The 21134-nt window shown below is 42.2% G+C and overlaps 1 protein-coding gene across 7 annotated transcripts in view; it reads left to right on the top strand.

The window, feature by feature from the left end:
* tenm3 (teneurin transmembrane protein 3) overlaps nucleotides 1–21134 on the top strand; it is a 690209-nt gene that overhangs the window by 506912 nt on the left and 162163 nt on the right. For all 7 annotated transcript variants that reach the window (XM_079656342.1, XM_079656340.1, XM_079656341.1 and 4 more), the window contains one exon: nucleotides 13449–13713. In XM_079656342.1, the coding sequence (XP_079512468.1) occupies nucleotides 13449–13713 (265 nt within the window). The remainder of the gene's footprint in view (nucleotides 1–13448; nucleotides 13714–21134) is intronic.

A 21134-nucleotide genomic window follows, 5' to 3' on the forward strand; every position in this document is an offset into this window, starting at 1 on the left:
CATGAACCAGACCTTTCCTATGAGTACTCCTGATCCTCCACATTACATTACATCACATTACATTGCATTTAGCTGATGCTTTTGTCCAAAGCAACTTACAGAAAATGAAATAAACCATAGAGATTCTAACTAGCAAGACCATTGTCAGTGCTGCTTTTTCTTTCTTTAAAGTGGACCTATCATGCAAAATGCAACTTTGTACGTCTTTCATAAAATGAATATGTGTCCCCAGTGTGTCAGGGAACTCACCAAGTGTCAGAAAACACAACCCTCTCTTTTCCTTCATACCCAAATCTCTAAAAAGGGGGCTGCAACGGATCTGATACAGATTTGAAATATCTCTGATGTCAGGAACGAGGAACTCCGCCTATATGGGCAACTCTCCACCTATCAGGAGGAGACAGCCACGGCAATTGCCGTTCGAAAGCGCTGGAGACGCTGTAGTACATATGCCAGGCCTGTAGGTGACACTGTAGTCTGCCACAAAAGCAGCAAAGAAAACTTCTCACAGAATCAGCCCTTGCAAAAACAGGGCTAAAAAAGATTAAATAGAGTGAAATGAGGCATGGCTAAAATGCATGATCTGTTTGATATATTTTTTTAAAAAGACTGCATACATGTTTTATATAGGTATGGCCCTACAATATATTATTGAAATATAGCATGATAGGTCCACTTTAAGGTACAAGCAAAACAGGTTTTCCACCTCCACTTATATCAGGCGTGTCAAACTCAATTTCATCACGGGCCACATTCGCATAAAGGTTGCTAAATAAGATGAACAACAGTGACTTCAGTCTCCAGTGCAGTCAGGTGATATGCAACCACCCCTCCAACACAACATCACAATTACTTCTGTAAGGATTGTAGTCCTCTGTTGTGTCTTCAAATGACCAAAGCTCTCACCTTTGTGAAGACGACTGTCTGGACTGAAGAGGTTTCTTATCAGAAGCTGAAGACACGGTGGTGGAGAAGTCTCTCTTGTGGGGACCCGGTCCCATGGGAGACCTTTGATTCCCCCACCCTCTTTTTAAGCATCACTCAAACAGCAACTGAGTTATTATTGAGACTTTTTCTATTTCATAAATATGTTTCCTCTGATAACTCAATAAAGCAAATGTGATTTCAAGATTGTTGTGAGAGCAAAAAAAGGGAAAGTGATGGAAATGTGAAAACAAGGTGTTGGACCTACGTTGAGAAAAAACTGGTGGCCGTGAGGACAAAAAGGATAAAGATGAAAGAGAAAAATTGAAAAAGCAAAGGAAGACCTTGTGGCTTAGAGGAACCCAGTCTTCCATATTAATGACTTGGCCAGAGCTGGAGAGTAAAAAACGGATCGAGGGGGAGAGAGGGAGAGAGGGGGAGAGAGAGGGCACGAGAGCCGACTTGGCAGGAGAAAATGAATGAGAGAATGAGGGCGAGCAAGACAGTGAGGGAAGGGAGGGTGGATGAGGGGTCAGAGCACTGGTGCCACAATAAGGAGGGAGAAATGTGGAGGACTGATGAGAGGCTCTGTAAAGGCTGCAGCTGCCTCCACTAAATAACAGAGTGGAGGAGAGGATATGAAAGTAAGAGGTGGTCAGATAAGGAGGAGGGTAGGAGTAGAGGGGGGTGATGGGAACATGTGGAGGGAGAGAGAGGATCGAGCCAATGTTGGAAGGAAGGAAAGAGGAATTGCAAATCACCCAAGGAGAGGAAATACCTATGGAAACCTTCGTCCATCGCATGCTTCATCACTCCTCTGCTTTTGTCACATACTGTAAGCCCCTTGCCCTTTTGCTTCTCCATTTCCAACCACATCATCTTTATTGGCAGTTTAGTTTTATTGGTAGTTAGCCGCATCACCGTTGCATTGAAGTACCTGATAGGATTTACCTGTAGTTGGACAGTCTACTTTGTATAACAAGGATGTATCCTTTAGATACCATAAAGGTCACGCAGTTAGTTTATATCAAAGTATCACAGACCAAATGCAATCTGTTATCTTAGTTGCAGGAAATGTACTTCTTAAAAACTGTAGTATCTGAATCCATCTTAAAAATTGCATTTGTGCCTGTCTCTATGTGATGAGAGCCTGTCCTCTGTGGCAAACTGGTTTAAAGAGCACACATCACGCTGATGTTCAGATGTACAGTATATCAGTATGTAGTGTCTCTACTTTAAAGAGTCCTCTCTTGCTGATGTTCAGGTGTAAATCAGTATGTAGTCACTCTACTTTAAAGAGTCCTCTCCTGCTGATCTTCAGGTGTATATCAGTATGTAGTGTCTATACTTTGAAGAGTCCTCTCCTGCTGATGTTCAGGTGTATATCAGTATGTAGTGTCTCTACTTTAAAGAGTCCTCTCCTGCTGATGTTCAGGTGTATATAAGTATGTAGTGCCTATACTTTAAAGAGTCTTCTCCTGCTGATGTTCAGGTGTTTATCAGTATGTAGTGTCTCTACTTTAAAGAGTCCTCTCCTGCTGATGTTCATGTGTTTATCAGTATGTAGTGTCTCTACTTTAAAGAGTCCTCTCCTGCTGATGTTCAGGTGTATATCAGTATGTAGTGTCTCTACTTTAAAGAGTCCTCTCCTGCTGATCTTCAGGTGTATATCAGTATGTAGTGTCTCTACTTTAAAGAGTCCCCTCCTGCTGATGTTCAGGTGTATATCAGTATGTAGTGTCTCTACTGTGACATGTCTCCATGCTTAATGTTCAAAAAGCTCTTTATTTTTCTCATACTGCATGTGCTGCAGCACCTCTTTTCACCCTCTGTCTGAAACCAGAGCCCAGTCTGCTGTGGTTGGTTAGCTGGCCGGTTCTGTTGTGATTGGTCAACCGCTTGGAGATCTCACGCCCCTTAGGGTATGATGTACAATGTGTTGGAGCGCTAGGCGATAGAAGCGTGAGTACATATTGGTGTCACAAGTAAACGGAAGTAAACAAAGGAGTGTGTGGGAGAGAAACTCTCTCTGGAGGGAACACAGGGATTTAAGTAGACCACAAAAACCTATATACACACTACAGGAAAGGGAAACCCCCCCAAAAGCATAATAGGGCCTCTTTAATACTTCTACATATTTTTAAATTACTCCTTTCCTTACATATTTTTAAATCCCCTCCGAGGGTTGCTTGTTTCTTCAAGAAGTACTGATGCTGATGCTCCACTGACATGGTTCCAGTTCTCTGTGAGTCTTGTTGGACCTATTGTTAGGAACAAGTCCCCTCTCCCTTTACCTCCCTTTTTGCTGCATCCCATTATGTTTTCTTTTCACACTCTCTCTTCCTTCTCCTTTCACTGGACCTAATGCCTTCACGTGTGTCACTTTTGTTTCTCTATCCGGCCTTTGTTTGTCCCTCCCCCCCCCCCCCCCCCCCCCCCTCTATTTTCTCTCTATGTCTCAGTCTTTTTAGAAGTTGATCCGTATTGTCAGATGCAGCGGCCACAAAAACACATTAAGGAGAAAGTGCACCACCACAACACTGACACACACACACACACACACACACACACACACACACACACACACACACACACACACACACACACACACACACACACACACACACACACACACACACACACACACACACACACACACACACACACACACACACACACACACACACCCAGACACTGGAATGGAATGGCTGCCGTACATGTTGAGATTGAGATTCAAGAAAAATGTGGAGGGGTCTCTTAATTATTTCGGGAGCTTCAATGTAATTTGTGCAGAATTCAGAGGCCTAAAGTTGCTTCGGTTGCCATGTTTGATGCAGCAACATACTGTTATTTACACTGTGTAGTGCCTCGTGACATGGAGAGTGTGAGAGTGTTTCAGGAGAAAGGTCGGTCTCAGACAGAATCCATGCAGCTCAGTCTAGACCTGTCCATGCTCAACCCACTGTATACTGTATTTGTATTGATTATTTAACGGCATATTTTGTTCTTAGTTCACCTACCTGTGAACCTCTGGATATAAATATATGAAGGCTAGTGAAACAACATCTCAGGTGGTATGCAGATGGATCCACCCTGGATCCAAAAGGCCGCTCAACATTGTATTGATGTGTGTTGGATTATTTTCTCTTTGAGAATATAAGCAATATATTACACGTCAGATAAATAACATCAACAAAGTAGTAATCCTAATAAGGTTGTCAATTACTTTCATTATTCATCAATAGGTATCTAGCATAACAAATGACTGAAAACAATCTTTTAATTTCAAACTTTAAAAATTAATATTAAACATTTCAGGTTTAATGCCTCCACTATGGGCTCAGAACAGTCTCATAATACACACATGCACACAGAAGGATTCACACTTGTATTTCATGATCCGCAAAAGGATTCACACAATTTCCGGATCCACACTTGTGTTTTTCAATGCACACACAAATGTGTTCCGTTTCATATACATGTAAATAAAATCCAAACACAGAACAAAGGACCATGGACCTGTCAGCTCCGGACTGCGCAAAATGCGTACATGAAGAGCTACGTGATGAACGCAAGAAATCTACCCTCGTGGGGGCGCGCTCATGTGATTGGCTTAGAATTGAGGAGACATCTGATTGGCTATAGATAGAAAAAATTACAAGTACGAATCGGGTGGGCGTCAGGGGAGTCTCAAAAAAAACACACACGAATGCACAGCGATCCATGCACAGAAAGCGGTTTGTGTTTATAGGTTCAGAGGTTTGAAACGGAAAACAAATATGTGTGGATCAAAAATACACATTTAAAGCCTTTTTCTGTATTTGGATTGTATTTACATGAATATGAAACGGAACACATTTGTGTGTGCATTGAAAAACACAAGTGTGAATCCTTTTGCGGATCATGAAATACAAGTGTGAATCCTTCTCTGTGCATGTGTGTATTATGAGACTGTTCTAAGCCCATACTCCACTGGAGTGACAGGCCTGAAGTTGCAAAGTGACCTGGCCTGTCCTGGCAGAGTAATCCCTGCCACACCATCCTCTGCCTCTCAATTCAATTCAAATAGCCTTATTGGCTTTATGACTTACAGTATTGCCAAAGCTTTGTATAATTACGAAATATATACATAAATATACATATGGAATATACTGTTGTGTTCAGAAACATTTTAAACAGTAGCCAGAATAACGTGTTATCTTTACAAGGAACACAATATACTGAACATGAACTAGAAATATTGGAGGTCAGTTATTGAGGTTGTGTAGGATAATGCTGATAGTAAATTCACAACACATTGATTAGAAGATAAAAATACAACATCAAAGAAGTGAGATTTGTATTTGTCTGTGTTTTGTGTTCTATGTTTTCCCCTGGTGTGGGTCATGAGCAGAGGTGGGGGGGGGGGGGGTTCTCCACCTACCTGCCCCACAGAGTCCTCTCTCTTGGCTGGGGATGGAGGCCTCCCTCCAGCCTCTCTCTGGCTGGAGTCCAGAGGTGGAATGAGTTTTCATGCTTCAAAAATCTCCAGTCTTAACTCCTCTACTGACCTGATTCACTATATGTGCCTTTTACTTTTCCACTCTCTTTTCTCTCTTCCACTTTGTTTCTATCGTTAAACCCCTCACTCCTGCCCTTTGTCTTCCTCTCTGCGTGTGCCTCTTGCTGCGCCTCTCTTTCACTTCATGTTTTTCTCACTTCACCTGCTCTGCACTCCTCTGATCATTGTAGTTGCTTCTGAAACTTTTGATTGACTCCTTGTGTCACCTCCTGTTCTTTCTGTGTCTTCTTTTGTCTCCTTTTGTTCCATGCTCTACCATCAGGGATGGCGTTTAACCCAAACCCTGACCTGAACATCACATGGACTTTCTGTCTTGTATTTTTTTCAGTTTGTTTGTTTTCAGCAATAGTTCTTTATTTTTCAAACATTTCTCACATTCATTTGTGTTTATATACTTGATTATGCTCTTCCTTACTGTGGAACCCTTGAGCTAGAAGACTCAATAAAGAAAACAATAATGAATTAATGAATATGAATAGTAAAATATACATAGGATATATAGGATTAAAAGGTAAGAAGCAGTAAAAATAAATAAACATGCAATAGGCTAAGTCATTAAAATATTGCATTCAATGTGATGCACATATTCAGGGGGGATGTGTGTGTGTGCGTGTGTGTGTGTGTGTGTGTGTGTGTGTGTGTGTGTGTGTGTGTGTGTGTGTGTGTGCGTGCGTGCGTGCGTGCGTGCGTGCGTGCGTGCGTGCGTGCGTGCGTGCGTGCGTGCGTGCGTGCGTGCGTGCGTGTGTGTGTGCTGTCTCTTCATTTACCAGGCTTTAAAGGATCTTTCCACAAACAGAGACGTATGCATGGAGACAGAGGCCGTTTCTCAATGTCGAGTATACCTGCTGCAGAGCCACTATTTCAAGTATACTAAATCATCGAGTGGCGCGAAAGGACTGTTTAAATGCATGTTAAATGCCCAGCATTCGGTGCCGCTCGATGACGTAGCATACTTGAAATAGTGGCTCTGCAGCAGGTATACTCAACATTGAGAAACGGCCAGAGAGTCGTCGTGAAGCTTGTCATCGCTATGCCTTGACAAACAACCTCTTCCCTCACTGCTCCACCTCACCTCACTGCTCCACTGAGATGGCAATTTACTGTGCACACATCACTCCATCACACTGATGGAGAACTGTGTGTGTACGTGTGTGTGTTCATTTTGCAGTAAAAGCATGATTGAGGATTTACTACAAACATGTTCCTACAGTACACTGAAAAACTGAAACATTGACTTTAATTAAATGTATTATGTCAACCCATTTCACATAACTGTATTAGGTTAGTTGAAAGCAAGAATATAAAGTTGAACCTAATATATATTTTTTAAACATAATTGTATTGCTTTCAACTAACCTAATACAGTTGTGTGAAATGCTGACATAATACATGCAATTAAAATAAACGTTTCAGATTTCAGTGTACTGTACAATTCAATAATATTGAATCGTCAGATCAAGTCTGGCATTTTTCTTTTCACAGCAGCTCCATTTGCAACATCAACAAGGACAAATATTTAAGACAAGATACAAGAGAACAGAGTTTTAACATAACATCACAATCACTGAGAGAAACATGCTCAGGACCCTCTCACGTGCATTTGACCTGGGGTTTAGCTCTGTATTTAATATGAGGATTGACTTGTGCACAAAGCAGTGCTTCAGTCTGACTTTATTACATCCTGGGACCCTGTATCTATAATTTGATGGAAACAGTTTGTATTCACTGTTCTGGACAGGGCTGGGGTCAGAGACGATGTGAACCTCAATAGGTTGTTATGGTATGCTGATTCATAGAGTCTCTCAGCTGTGCCTACAGGAAGGAGACACAGAGCAGGAGGACCATAGAAACACAGTGTTTGTGTTGCGAGGGAGTGCTGGACCATCTGGTTGTGGCTTTGCTGCCTACAGAGCACACAGGACACAATTAGATGATCATGTTGCTTCAATGGGACATTATGTTAGTATGACTGAAATATAAAAAGGTACTGGTAATCATCTTTTTAAAGACAGGTGGAACATAGCTCTGAAGATAAGTGTCATTTGGATGCCAGGAAGAATAATCCTTAGTAAAACAATAAGATAATCAAACATTCAACGGGCATCTGTAAGGCATGAGCTCCATGCAGCAATGGAGTCAGTGCATAGTGTCATGAGCGTAGAGCTATGACGCCACATGCAGGACCACAGGTTGGACAGCTGTTGATGAAACACAACCCATGCTGATGAGCCTCAGATCAGCCAGTAGACCTGAACCTTAACATGTATTTTTTGTGATGTTAGTTGAGGACGTCCGTTGAATGGTGATAGTTGATTGTTTACTACATTACGTTTTTATAAAGTGAAATAAGTAGAGACATACTTACTAATTACTATGACATGTATATGCTATATGTGAAGGTATGCTCACCCAGACACGCATAATATACAGTTATCAACAATATGTGTTGCAGCTGCTTCATCAGCTTTTGGTATAAATCAAGAATAAAGGGGCATTGTCCAAGAGAGTTTAGAGAAAGTTGTCATTTTTAGACAAAGCATGATGGAATGAATGTGAAAGCATTATTCTGTTTTCTTCGTCTGCGTCATATTAGGGAAGGTTTTTCAAACATCACTATACAAGTCTGCTACAAATATCACTTTTGTATTTTCTAGATGATATCTAGAACACTCTCTTCTTATTTGCGAGGGTCCTCAGCTGTATCAATCTCCATCCCAGAACATTTACCCTAGCATCAACACCATGAAAACATTTTTGAGGAACCATTTCATTCCATTCTGAAATGTTCAATTGTAAATGCTGACTTCCTGTGTGCGCTAGAGCTGTGAATGTTTCACAGTACGCTGTGTGGACGAAATGATACCTCTCTTACAATTGAAAGAAACTTCTTTCCTCAAGCGATGATTTCATCTCTTTTCCACTCCAGCAGTTCCATCGTCTCCTCTTTGATTTGCATTCCTTTATCAGCTCTTTCAGGTCTGTCACCTCTCCTTCTCTTCAATCTGTCTCTCTCTCATCTCTTTTGTGTGTATTGAAAGAATGTCACTATGTGTGTGTGTGTGTGTGTGTGTGTGTGTGTGTGTGTGTGTGTGTGTGTGTGTGTGTGTGTGTGTGTGTGTGTGTGTGTGTGTGTGTGTGTGTGTGTGTGTGTGTGTGTGTGTGTGTGTGTGTGTGTGTGTGTGTGTGTGTGTGTGTGCGTGCGTGCGTGCGTGCGTGCGTGCGTGCGTGCGTGCGTGCGTGCGTGCGTGCGTGCGTGCGTGTGTGTGTGTGTGAGGAAAGGCCTGCCTTTTCCTCTGATTTGCAGCCTGAGGAGGTTTTCACAGATCCCTCCCTGATCTCTATTTCCAAACAGGAGAACATTTATTTTGAACTCACATGAAGTCCTTTTGTGCATTAGTTGATCAAAATACACAATTGATATTGATTGCAAATCATTTCCAACATACATGCATGTTTTCAATAACTGATCAGACAGCTGTGTTGCACATCAATCAGTCAATGTTTATTTATATAGCCCAATATCACAGATGTTACATTTGTCTCAGTGGACTTCACAGTTTGTACAGAATATCAGTATGACAATACGACACCCTCTGTCCTTAGACCCTCACATCGTACAAAGAAACACTTGCAGAGAAAACCCACAGTTTAAAGGGAAAAATGGGAGAAACCTCAGGGAGAGCAACAGAGGAGGGATCCCTCTCCCAGACGTGCAATAGATGCTATGTGTAAATCCAAGAGATAATACATTTACAACATAGGTAGACCAAATGTTTGGAAATGCATGTGTCTATAATAAGAAGATGAATCCAAGAGGATGTCAGCAATCCTGTGGGAGCCATCAGGAACTAGTATGGTGAGAGTCAGGCAGGACCGCAGAGACTGGTTCAGCAACGACTTGAAGTCCAGGACTCAATCCAGTACTCCGGATAGAGGACACATGATTCAGGATCCAGGACACAGGACCACAGCAACAGGATCAGCCTCGACTCAGGATCCTGGCGTAGATATAGACACCAAAAAGAGATTTGGGGGAAGCTGGGTTATTCGGAACATGAGAGTACACAGGTACAGACAGAGAAAAGGAAGAAGCAAGATGTCCCCCGACAGTCTAAGCCTATATCAGCTAAACTAACGTGTCTACGTACATGCACTCCCTTAGGATAGGGTGAGGGAAAGGTTGCAAGATGCTCGAGGAATATCTTGGAAAAAATAACATTTAGAGAAGAGAACATGCAATTTTGGCAACTAACATTGAATAATTTATGTAAAACTTGAGCAGCCATCTCTTTATGACTGATGTGAAACTCCTAAAATAACTGCTGTGCCGGCTCTTTTTAAATACTTCCCACTTTTTGGAGAGTAATTCATAATCCAGAAATGTCTGTTCGTCAGCTAAAGACACAAACACATGAATGCCGTCTCTACACTGTAAACTAAAAAGAAAGAGCTGGCTTACATCACTGGACTGTGTACATGTCATACTGTACATCAGCTGCATGTCCGGCTAACACCATCTTCCAAACACCAGTTAACCAAGCAGAAAAAACAACAACACCGTTTTGTGGTGGCAGCTTTGATACTTGTCTCTGTTAGCGTGCAGGCTGAAGTGATGACTCTGTGATTGGTGGAGAGCGGCCTGGGGCAGCTGTTTGACGGCCACCATGTCCCAGGGCGGTGTCACTTGGTGGGGCAGCGCTGTCCCTGCAGGCGGTGACTCTTCACCAGCCAACCAATCACTGCAGGGCGAGTGAAACAACACCACCCCGAGCAATGTGGCTCCTATTCCTCTGTAAAGGCTTCTGGGTGTGTTTAAAATGTGTAGGTTATATTTGTTGAAATACTCTTTACATCCCCATCTGCCCGAGCACCCAGTGGCGTCAGCAGAGCTCCTCAGGCTGCTAGCTGCACGTCTGTGAGAGCTTACAGTAGCCATGTTGCTGTTTACCTTCATATTGATCATTTTGGGAGTGTGGCTTTGGAGGTGGAAGCCTAAAAAAGAAAGCTTTCCTTTTTTTTGGATAATGAATACCCGGTTTACTCCTGCTGGCTACTCTAATGGATTCACCCTTGGTTTGAAAAATGCGACTTATTATTAAGCACAGATTTGTAAATAGTTTATGCAATGCTTTAATGCAATAGCTTTGCATTAAAATAATAAGAAATAATCACAATTTGAAACTGGGCTAGTTTCAAATTGTGATTATTAATGAAACTGGGACAATAATAGTTATCTTGAGTATAGAAAGTGAGTGTCTTATACATTAAGACACTCAAAACAGTCGGTTCATGCTCCCCCCTTTTAAGGTAACTTAGTCAGGTTGGACTCTGCTCGCACACACCTCGCCACTGAGGACAAACACACACGCTTTGCAAACCTCCATTCCCAAATCCTGCATTCTTTTTGAAAAATGTTGGGGTAAATAATACACATGATGATATTTGGCATTAGGGCATACTGATTAGAGTCTCAGCATTTTGGGAAGTCCCTAACACATACACAATATGTGTTTCTGTCGCACTGACACAGCTTTGTGTCCGAGAGCTGTAGTGATACGTCTCCCAGCCTCCCTCTCATTCTCACTTCTTATTTGGCAAACAGTACCTTGTGTTGTTTGTCAGCATCTCAGTGAATAAAAGGTGTTTGGATATTGCAGGGATGACACACAGATGCGAATGATGCCTGAACACTCGTCCAAAAATCCTTAGTGTGTGTTTGTGTGTCTGTAAGTGTGTGTGCGTGACTTTAAGCATTTAGCCTTGAAGGTTTGCATAAGTGGAGCAATTACTAAGCGGGCAAAACAGCATATGGAGAGAAAGAAAGAGAGTGAGGGAGAGGGGGGGTGGGGGGTGGAGTCACTTCCTCCACAAACAAAAAGCTCTCGCTCGCCCAGCCTACTGCTCCTGCACAGATCCCTCTCTCTCTCTCTCTCTCTCTCTCTCTCTCTCTCTCTCTCTCTCTCTCTCTCTCTCTCTCTCTCTCTCTCTCTCTCTGTGGAGAATGAGAAACAGCAGGGCTGGGAAATGGAAACGTGATGCTCTTTATGCAAATCAAATACCAGCACTGTCATGCATTTCCTTCAGAGCACCCTGAGGACGCAAAGGGAGCCAAAGAGCACTATAGAAATAATATCAGGGAGAAGTTCAAGCCAGGTCAACTTTGAACACATATTTCTAGAGAGAAGAAGCAGGCTTTTGTGAAGGCCAATCGCTGATCAGTATTCAGTCTGGCCGGGCCCGTTAACCGCAAATAAATTAACATATCAGTTAACATCCAGGCACACTGACGTCTACAAGCTCCTCTTTCATACAGTTGCGTCACTTTATGTTTAATTGCATAATATGACATCAAAATGCAATCAGTGTTTGTCAGCAGATAGAGTTGCAATCATTTGATCCTATCACCACATTTGATCAATCAGATCTGACATTGACAGTGAACAAGAAGTACATGATGCTCAAGACCTGCACTCTTACTGCTGGTTCCATATATACTGATTCTAACCCAGCCAGTTGGGTTCCTTACTTGACCCAGAATGTGTGGGAAAAAAAAGAACCCAACTTACGATACGATACGATATTACTTTATTTGTCAGATCAAGTCTGAAATTAGCAGTTCCATGTCCAACATCAACAGACAAGTATCCAGACAGAATACATGAAACACAAACAACAAACATTTAACATAACAGCACAATCAGTGAGAGAAAACATGCTCAAAGAGCCTTCAGCGTGCATTTGATCTGGATTCAGCTCTGTGTTTACTGTGAGGATTGACTGATGCACAAAGGATGCTTCAGTCTGACTTTATTGAATAGTGGGACCCTGTATCTTCGATTAGATGGTAGCAGTTCATATTCACTGTTCAGAACATGTTTTGGGTCAGAGATGATGTTGTTGGACAGCCTCACTGGGTTGTTATGATAGGCTGAGTCATAGAGTCTCTGACAGGGTTGACCAACAATCTTTGAGCAGATTTTTAACAGGTGGAGCAGTTTTGATTTTAAAGCTGCTTACAAACATTTGTACAAGGTAGTGTTGCAGTACTGCAGAATAGACAAGATCACAGATGTAAAGAACAACAGAAGAATTTGCAACTTGCTGGCTTTTATTGACAAAATGCTGTGTTCTTTTTAGCTAACATTAGCTACTGCATATGTGCTAATGTTGAAGAAACACTTGTCGCTCATCCATCACTTTTAGTTCCAATACAGGCTTTTTTCTATTTTTAAAACAATACTTGTATTAAATGAAAGAAGCTTGCTCCTTCCGCTGGATGTGGAGTACCGCTCTCAAGCAAATAACCAATTTTTAGCCCAGCAGCTGGGTGGAACTAAACTAGCCATCACTGTGGATTAAACCCAACAAAATGACCCAACATCTCAACACAGCGTTTGGATAAAAGAACCCAGCAATGTTTAGTGTGTGAACTCTGATTCTTGTCAAGTGTGTTTCTAGAACAACCACTAAAATGAGAATTTTCACATTCCCAAATTCAGTTTCATAGCCACTGCTTTCATTCAAAAATAAAGTTCTGTTATTGATCTTCAATCTGGCCTTCTGTATCCTGCGGGGCTACAGGCTCAGCGGTTAGGTTTCTGACAATTACTGAATCACAGATTTCTTACAGATGAGACACTGTTTGATTGAATTATATGTGAATTGGATTTGATGGAGTTTCTCCTTGTACAAATATGAATCCATGATTTGAGGGAACACTTCCCCAGGTACTTGAGGACAAAACCTCTCCCTGAAATACTTAAATGCTTAGTTTCCACTGACAGCTGTTCAATAAAAACTCCAACCAGAATATATATCCGAGATTCAGCGCTTCCAAACCGCACAAAGTGCACTTTTTAAACTGCACCAACTGAAATAACAAGCAAATAATATACAGTCTATGTTGGACACATTCACATTTTTGCAAATGTAAAAGATAACTCTTCTCCTTTGTTGTTTACAGAGTTATCCAATCATCACGGCTCCACTCTGCCGCCGGTCCCCCCCCCTCACCGCCAGAAGCCCTCCATCACAGCTCTCAACCAATCCCTGGGCTCCTCGCACCACGCTGGCCATTCACTGAACTCGACACGGCAGATAACCCCTCCTACTGGAAGCCCGGCTCCTGTGGCCGGCCAATCACCAGCCGAGCTGCAGACCACGCCCCCCGAGAGCGTCCCGCTGCAGGACAGCTGGGTGCTGGGTAGCAATGTGCCTCTGGAGACAAGGTACCATCTCTACCTCACCTCTCTCTCCATGACTGTGCCCTTTCTCTCAGGAATCCCTGCATGTTTCTGTTTCTGCAACACTGACCACCGTCCTCAACCACAAACACTCCCTAAATATTGTCTTTTGTGTCAAATGCAATGAAGGCTTAGAAAGTTTGAAAGCCACCCACACTGAAAACCAAGAGGTATAAACAGTGAAAATGAAACTAGATTTATAGAACTCCTAAAAGAAAACAGGAAGTAAAAGCATTGAATCTCTAGTTTTTCATTTGTTTCTGCTAGTGCCAATCTTCTTTGGCCTGACAAGTTCATCTCTCACAGATTGTGTAGTGAAGAAAGTTCAGTTTCAATAATGCTTTCAGCAATAAGGGCAATCCAAATATTCTTTGGGAAAAAAAGTATATTCTTATTTAAGGGCTATAAAATAATTACAAATATATTGATGAAGGCTTCAATCAAGTGATTGATTCAGCCTCTAAATGATGGTTGCTGGTGTTTTGTATTTGATGCTGAATCTGAAAGTTCATGTGAAGATTATTGCGGGAGACAGACAGCCTGTGGTGTATGAACATCATGCCAAGTGACAACAGTAATAAAACTGAGACAGCGGTGCCTCTTCATCACTGTGGAGACCTCCCCAGACCCACCTTTATTAGAAGGAAGAGGAAATACTGTTTACCCTGACAGTTATTTATTAGAGATTGTTGCTGGATGAAATGAAGTGGGATTGAATTGAACTTGACTGTAGGACAAATTCAATGGAAATGATGCCCCAAATGCTTTAGTATAGTATGGAATAAACAAAAAACAAAGTATTAAATTACATTTAGCCAACAAAAGGCTAAACCAACGCAATGTATATTTAATGACGTGATGGCTGTGGTCAGATTATTTTTGGATGATATAAAGAGAGATGCACTATTGAAAAAGGTTGTGTTTTGATGATTTGGAAGTAATAATAATAATATTATTAAAGCTTCATTTGTATAGCACTTTTCTTACACCTGGGGGGTATACTACGAAGCAGGATTTTCGCTTAGCCGGCTAACTTCAGGGAAAACTCGGGGTTTCCGGTCCTACGAAGCTGGTTCTCTTTTTAGCAGGCTAGATCTCCATGGTAACTTATGCTGTGCGGCTAACCTGTCCCGGAGCAGGTTAGGTTGCAGGCTAAGAGATCAACTCAGTGAAAGCAATGCCTGCTGACCAATCAGAGCTCAGTGTGCGGAGTTTAAAGCGACCAAGTCATATTACAGGAGAAAGGAAATACAGAAAAGCTGCCGTTGCAGGAAAGACAGCTGGCAAAAATCACAGACTGTGTGAACGTGAACATTAATAGATTATCACCTCCCATCTTCAGAGCAATCTGGCTATTATAACATTAGCGTTAAGAAAGCTTACTTAAATATCTGCCACAACACAAGTAACCGGATCAGAGTAACATTAAGTATAGTCCGTGGCATATCACATCATAATGTATCATATATTTCCTTATCTGAGTCAGCTGAGCTGTTTCTGGCCGTGCAACACTCACAGTGTCACATACTGTATGCAGAAGTATTATTTTAAGCAACACATTAAGTTGACGAAACACTTGAGACAAATGTAATTAAAGTCAGATCCACTCGTGTTTTAGACGGGGCAGTGATATCATAAACCTGTTAATGTATGCATTCAAACACTTTTTCTTTTACCTGCTGTATTCACCTTGCAGGTGCAACTATGTGGCTTTTATCCTGGATAAAGTGTTTAAGTCATGGATGTTTAAAGTTTAACTTCTTCATATATCTAATATCATAGTTGAATTTTCATTCAGGAAGTATGACGCTGCGCTGTCAGTACGCTTCTCCATGTTTGTGATTGGTTGAATGCTCCAAATACCACCCCTCTCATGTGAACGCGCACCTAACTAGATAGGGCACGGCTTGCTTGAGCGATCCACTTGATAACCCGCGTCGTAGTACCGTTTAGCGAGAGCGCGTATGTTTTGGATTAGGCCAACCGGCCAACTCAAACATATCCAGGTTAGGTTGAACCAGCTTCGTAGTACAGGCCTCTGGGGGGTATACTACGAAGCAGGATTTTCACTTAGCCGGCTAACTTCAGGGAAAACTTGGGGTTTCCGGTCCTACGAAGCTGGTTCTGTTTTTAGCAGGCTAGATCTCCATGGTAACTTATGCTGTGCCGCTAACCTGGTCGGGACCAGAGGCCTGTACTACAAAGCTGGTTCAACCTAACCTGGATATGTTTGAGTTAGCCGGTTGTTATTGTTGTTGTGGTTGACACCTGAATCAAAAGTCAACTTTTTATTAAACAAATATGAAGATGTTAAACTTTAAACCTCCATGACTCAAACACTTTATCCAGGATAAAAGCCACATAGTTGCACCTGCAAGGTGAATACAGCTGGTACAAGAAAAAGTGTTTGAATGCGTACATTAACAGGTTTATGATATCACTGCCCCGTCTAAGACACGATCTGACTTTAATTACATTTGACTCGGGTGTTTCGTAATGTGTTGCTTAAAATAATACTTCTGCATACAGTATGTGACACTGTGAGTGTTGCACGGCCAGATACGGCTCAAGAAGCTGACTCAGATAAGGAAATATATGATACATTATGATGTGGTATGCCGCGGACTGTACTGTTACTTTGATCCGGTTATTTATGTTGTGGCAGATATTTAATGAAGCTTTCTTAACGCTAATGTTATAATAGTCAGATTGCGCTGAAGATGGGAGGTGATATTCTATTCAATTTCATGTTCAAGTCTGTGATTTTTGCCGGCCGTCTTTCCTGCAACGGCAGTTTAAACTGTATTTCCTTTCTCCTGTAATGTGACTTGATCGCTTTAAACTCCGCACCCCGCTCCGCACACTGAGCTCTGATTGGTCAGCAGGCAGTGCTTTCACTGAGTTGATCTTTTAGCCTGCAACCTAACCTGGTCGGGACCAGGTTAGCCGCTAAGCATAAGTTACCATGGAGATCTAGCCAGCTAAAAAGAGAACCAGCTTCGTAGAACCGGAAAGCCCGAGTTTTCCCTGAAGTTAGCCGGCTAAGCGAAAATCCTGCTTCGTAGTATACCCCTCAGGTTAGGTTGCAGGCTAAGAGCTCAACTCAGTGAAAGCACTGCCTGCTGACCAATCAGAGCTCAGTTTGCAGAGTTTAAAGCGATCAAGTCATATTGCAGGTGAAATGAAATACAGAAAAGCTGCCGTTGCAGGAAAGACAGCCGGCAAAAATCACCGACTGTGTGAACGTGAACATTAATAGAATATCACCTCCCATCTTCAGAGCAATCTATTATAACTATTATAATATTAGCGTTAAGAAAGCTTACTTAAATATCGGCCACAACATAAGTAACCGGATCAGAGTAACATTAAGTATAGTCCGCGGCATATCACATCATAATGTATCATATATCTCCTTATCTGCGTCAACTGAGCCGTATCTGGCCGTGCAACACCCACAGTGTCACATACTGTATGCAGAAGTATTATTTTAAGCAACATATTAAGTTGATGAAACACTCAAATGTAATTCAAGTCAGATCGTGTCTTAGACGGGGCAGTGATATCATAAACCTGTTAATGTACGCATACACACACAGGTGCAGCTATGTGGCTTTTATCCTGGATAAAGTGTTTAAGTCATGGATGTTTAAAGTTTAACTTCTTCATATGTCTAATATTAAAGTTCACTTTTCATTCAGGAAGTATGACGCTGCGCTGTCAGTGCGCTTCTCCATGTTTGTGATTGGTCGAATGCTCCAAATACCACCCCTTTCATGTGAACGCGCACCTAACTAGATAGGACACAGCTGGCTTGAGCGATCCACTTGATAACGCGCGTCGTAGTAAAGTTTAGCGAGAGCGCGTATGTTTTGGATTAGGCCAACCGGCTAACTCAAACATATCCAGGTTAGGTTGAACCAGCTTCGTAGCTTCGTAGTACAGGCCTCTGAGGCCTCGCTTAGCGAGCTAACTTTGGGGAAAACTCTGGGTTTCCGGTCCTACGATGCTGGTTCACTTCTTACCCGGCTAGATCTCCATGGTAACTTATGCTGAATGGCTAACCAGAGGCTACTACGAATCCAGTTCAACATATCCTGGATATGTTTGAGTTACCCGGCTTAACTAATCCAAAACAAACGCGCTCTTGCTAAGCGGTCCTACGATGCTGGTTATCAACTCGGTAACTCAAGCCAGGGTTTATCTTTCCGGCTGAGTGCGCTTTCACATCAAAGGGGCGGGGTTAGCAACATTTGACCAATCACAAACATGGAGAAGCGTACTGACAGCGCAGCGTCATACTTCCTGAATGAAAAGTCAACTATAATATTAGTCAAATATGAAGAAGTTCAATTTAAAAAATCCATGACTTAAACACTTTATCCAGGATAAAAGCCACATAGCTGCACCTGCAAGGTGAATACAGCTGGTAAAAGAAAAAGTGTTTGAATGCGTACATTAACAGGTTTATGATATCACTGACCCTTCTAAGACACGATATCACGATCAAAGGTACAGATCAGAACACAATAGCACGACTCAGATACAACCAGTGTATAGCAATGTTCAGTTTATTCAGGTCAGGGACAGGCAGGGTCAAAACCAGGAAATCCGTCAGACAGGCAACCAAAACCAGACAGGGAGCAGGCAGGAACTCGAGATCCGTAAACAGGCAGGCAGGGATCAAAAACCGGGCAGGACAACAATTTAGGCTAGAGAACTCACTGGAGAGCTTGGCGGAAACGACAAGACAATCTGGCAAAGGACAAGTGATAGTGAGGTGGTATAAATACTGTGGCGTGATGAGGGAATGAGTAGCAGGTGAGGGGAAGGGCTGGGGAGACCAGGTGAGGGAAGTGAGCTGATTACAAGGGCCTGGAGGAAGGCGGGATCTGAAATGACAGGAGAGTTTAGATGAGCCACCAAACAAACAATAATAGAAGTGTCTAACTTGTGACACACGATCTGACTTTAATTACATTTGTCTCGAGTGTTTCGTCAGCTTAATGTGTTGCTTAAAATAATACATCTGCATACAGTATGTGACACTGTGAGTGTTGCACGGCCAGATACGGCTCAGCTGACTCAGATAAGGAAACATATGATACATTATGATGTGATATGATGTGATATGAATGATAATGGGACACATCGACGTCTGCACTCACAGTGCCGCGGACTGTACTTAATGTTACTCTGATCCGGTTACTTATGTTGTGGCAGATATTTAAGTAAGCTTTCTTAACGCTAATGTTATAATAGTCAGGTTGCTCTAAAGATGGGAGGTGATATTCTATTAATGTCCCAGGATGAGAGATCAATTCAGTGAAAGCACCACCTGCTGACCAATCAGAGATCCGTGTGCGGAGTTTAAAGCTATCAAGTCATATTACATGAGAAAGGAAATACAGTTTAAACTGCCGTTTGCAGGGAAGAGGTCCAAAAATCCCCGACTCTGTGAACGTGTGCATGAATAGAATATCACCTCCCATCTTCAGAGCAATCTGACTATTATAACATTAGCGTTAAGAAAGCTTACTTAAACATCTGCCACAACATAAGTAACCGGATCAAAGTAACATTAAGTACAGTCCGCGGCACTGTGAGTGCAGACGTCGATGTGTCCCATTATCATTCATATCACATCACAAACCGTTTGCACACATGCTGCATAACAACATAATATAATATCATAATATGAAGGGCAAAAGCTGTAATAAATAAAAATGAAATACATCAAAATACAAAATGTCCTTCTCTGTAAAATAAAGGAAGACTTAGGACAATAGAATAAATACGATAACATATTAAAAACCTATGAAACAAATAAATAATAATAATAACAATAATGGATAATAAGAATGACCAAACCAAGTTTTTGCCAGATATACAGAGTGTTCTCTTCTCCTGTTGTATGGGCTGGCTGGCAGACAGCAGGGTGTGTTTTTTAGTGGACAGAGTTGGCCTCGGTACTTTAATCTGTTCCCAGCATTTCACACATAGAAATAACCCAACACTCTGACATAAACTTTGATCAACATATTGCTCATTTTATGATCTCCACAGGCCGACTGAACCCGAGTCAACAGTAAATCATCTTCTTTGTTAAAGCCTTGTATATCGTAGTCTTCCAGACCCAAAAAGTTATTTTTGCAGTTTCCTCTCAAAGCATCCCAAGGTCGGAGTGTGTTTCTTGACACGGGTTTTACTGGATCATTTGAACCTTGAATCCCTGTTCCGTGAACACTGTAGCTCTCCCTGTCCCGCTGAACACAAACTCCCTCAGAGTTCTGCGATATTTGTAAATCACTGTTCTCTCCAGCAGAGTAACACACGCAGGCAGCTGTATAAAGGCCTATTCCCCCGAGCTGTCCACACACACACACACACACACACACACACACACACACACACACACACACACACACACACACACACACACACACACACACACACACACACACACACACACATACACACACACACACACACACACGCACGCACACACACACACACACACACACACACACACACACACACACACACACACACACTCAATTTATGGGTGCTACCTTGACCCTCTGTTCCCCCTACAATGTGTAGCCCGCTCCCCTCTTTCACTCTTTCCTTTTTCTGTGCTGCTCTCATTAATGTCTTTCACCCGGAGAGAAAAGGAGTGACGGATTGATGGAAGCAGAAAAGCCTTTGTAATCTCCAACATTTGGGTGTTTGTGTGTGACTGTGTGTTTGGGAGAATTTGTGCATTTTTTGACAGGCCAAACCATGAACCCTGGTGAAATTGTTTTTGTATATGAAAGCCTAGTACACACACACACACACACACACACACACACACACACGCTCACACACACACACACACACACACGCTTACACACACACACAAACACACACACACACGCTCACACACACACACACACACTCACACACAGACACAAACTCACACACACGCTCACACACACTCACACACACATACACACACACACACATACACAGACTAACACTCATACACAGACTCACACTCACACACACACACACACACACAAACACACACACACACACACACACACACACACACACACACACGCTCACACACACACTCACACACAGACACACACTCACACACACGCTCACACACTCACTCACACACAGACTCACACACAGACACACACACGATTTATGAGGTTAACTTTAACTTTGACCTTTAATTCACCAGACAATTTGTAGCCAACTCTTTCTTCCCTTCTTTCTTTGTTATTTTTCTCACTCTCTTTTTTTCTCATTCCCTGAGAGAAAAGGGAGATGCTGATAGATTAATGGAAGGGGGACGTAAGTCTTGAGGATCTTAACAACACCCATAATGTTGGCTGCATGCGTGTGTTGGAGAA

This window comes from Notothenia rossii (genome assembly GCF_949606895.1).
Source record: "Notothenia rossii genome assembly, chromosome: 1".
NCBI classification, from domain to species: Eukaryota; Metazoa; Chordata; class Actinopteri; order Perciformes; family Nototheniidae; genus Notothenia; species Notothenia rossii.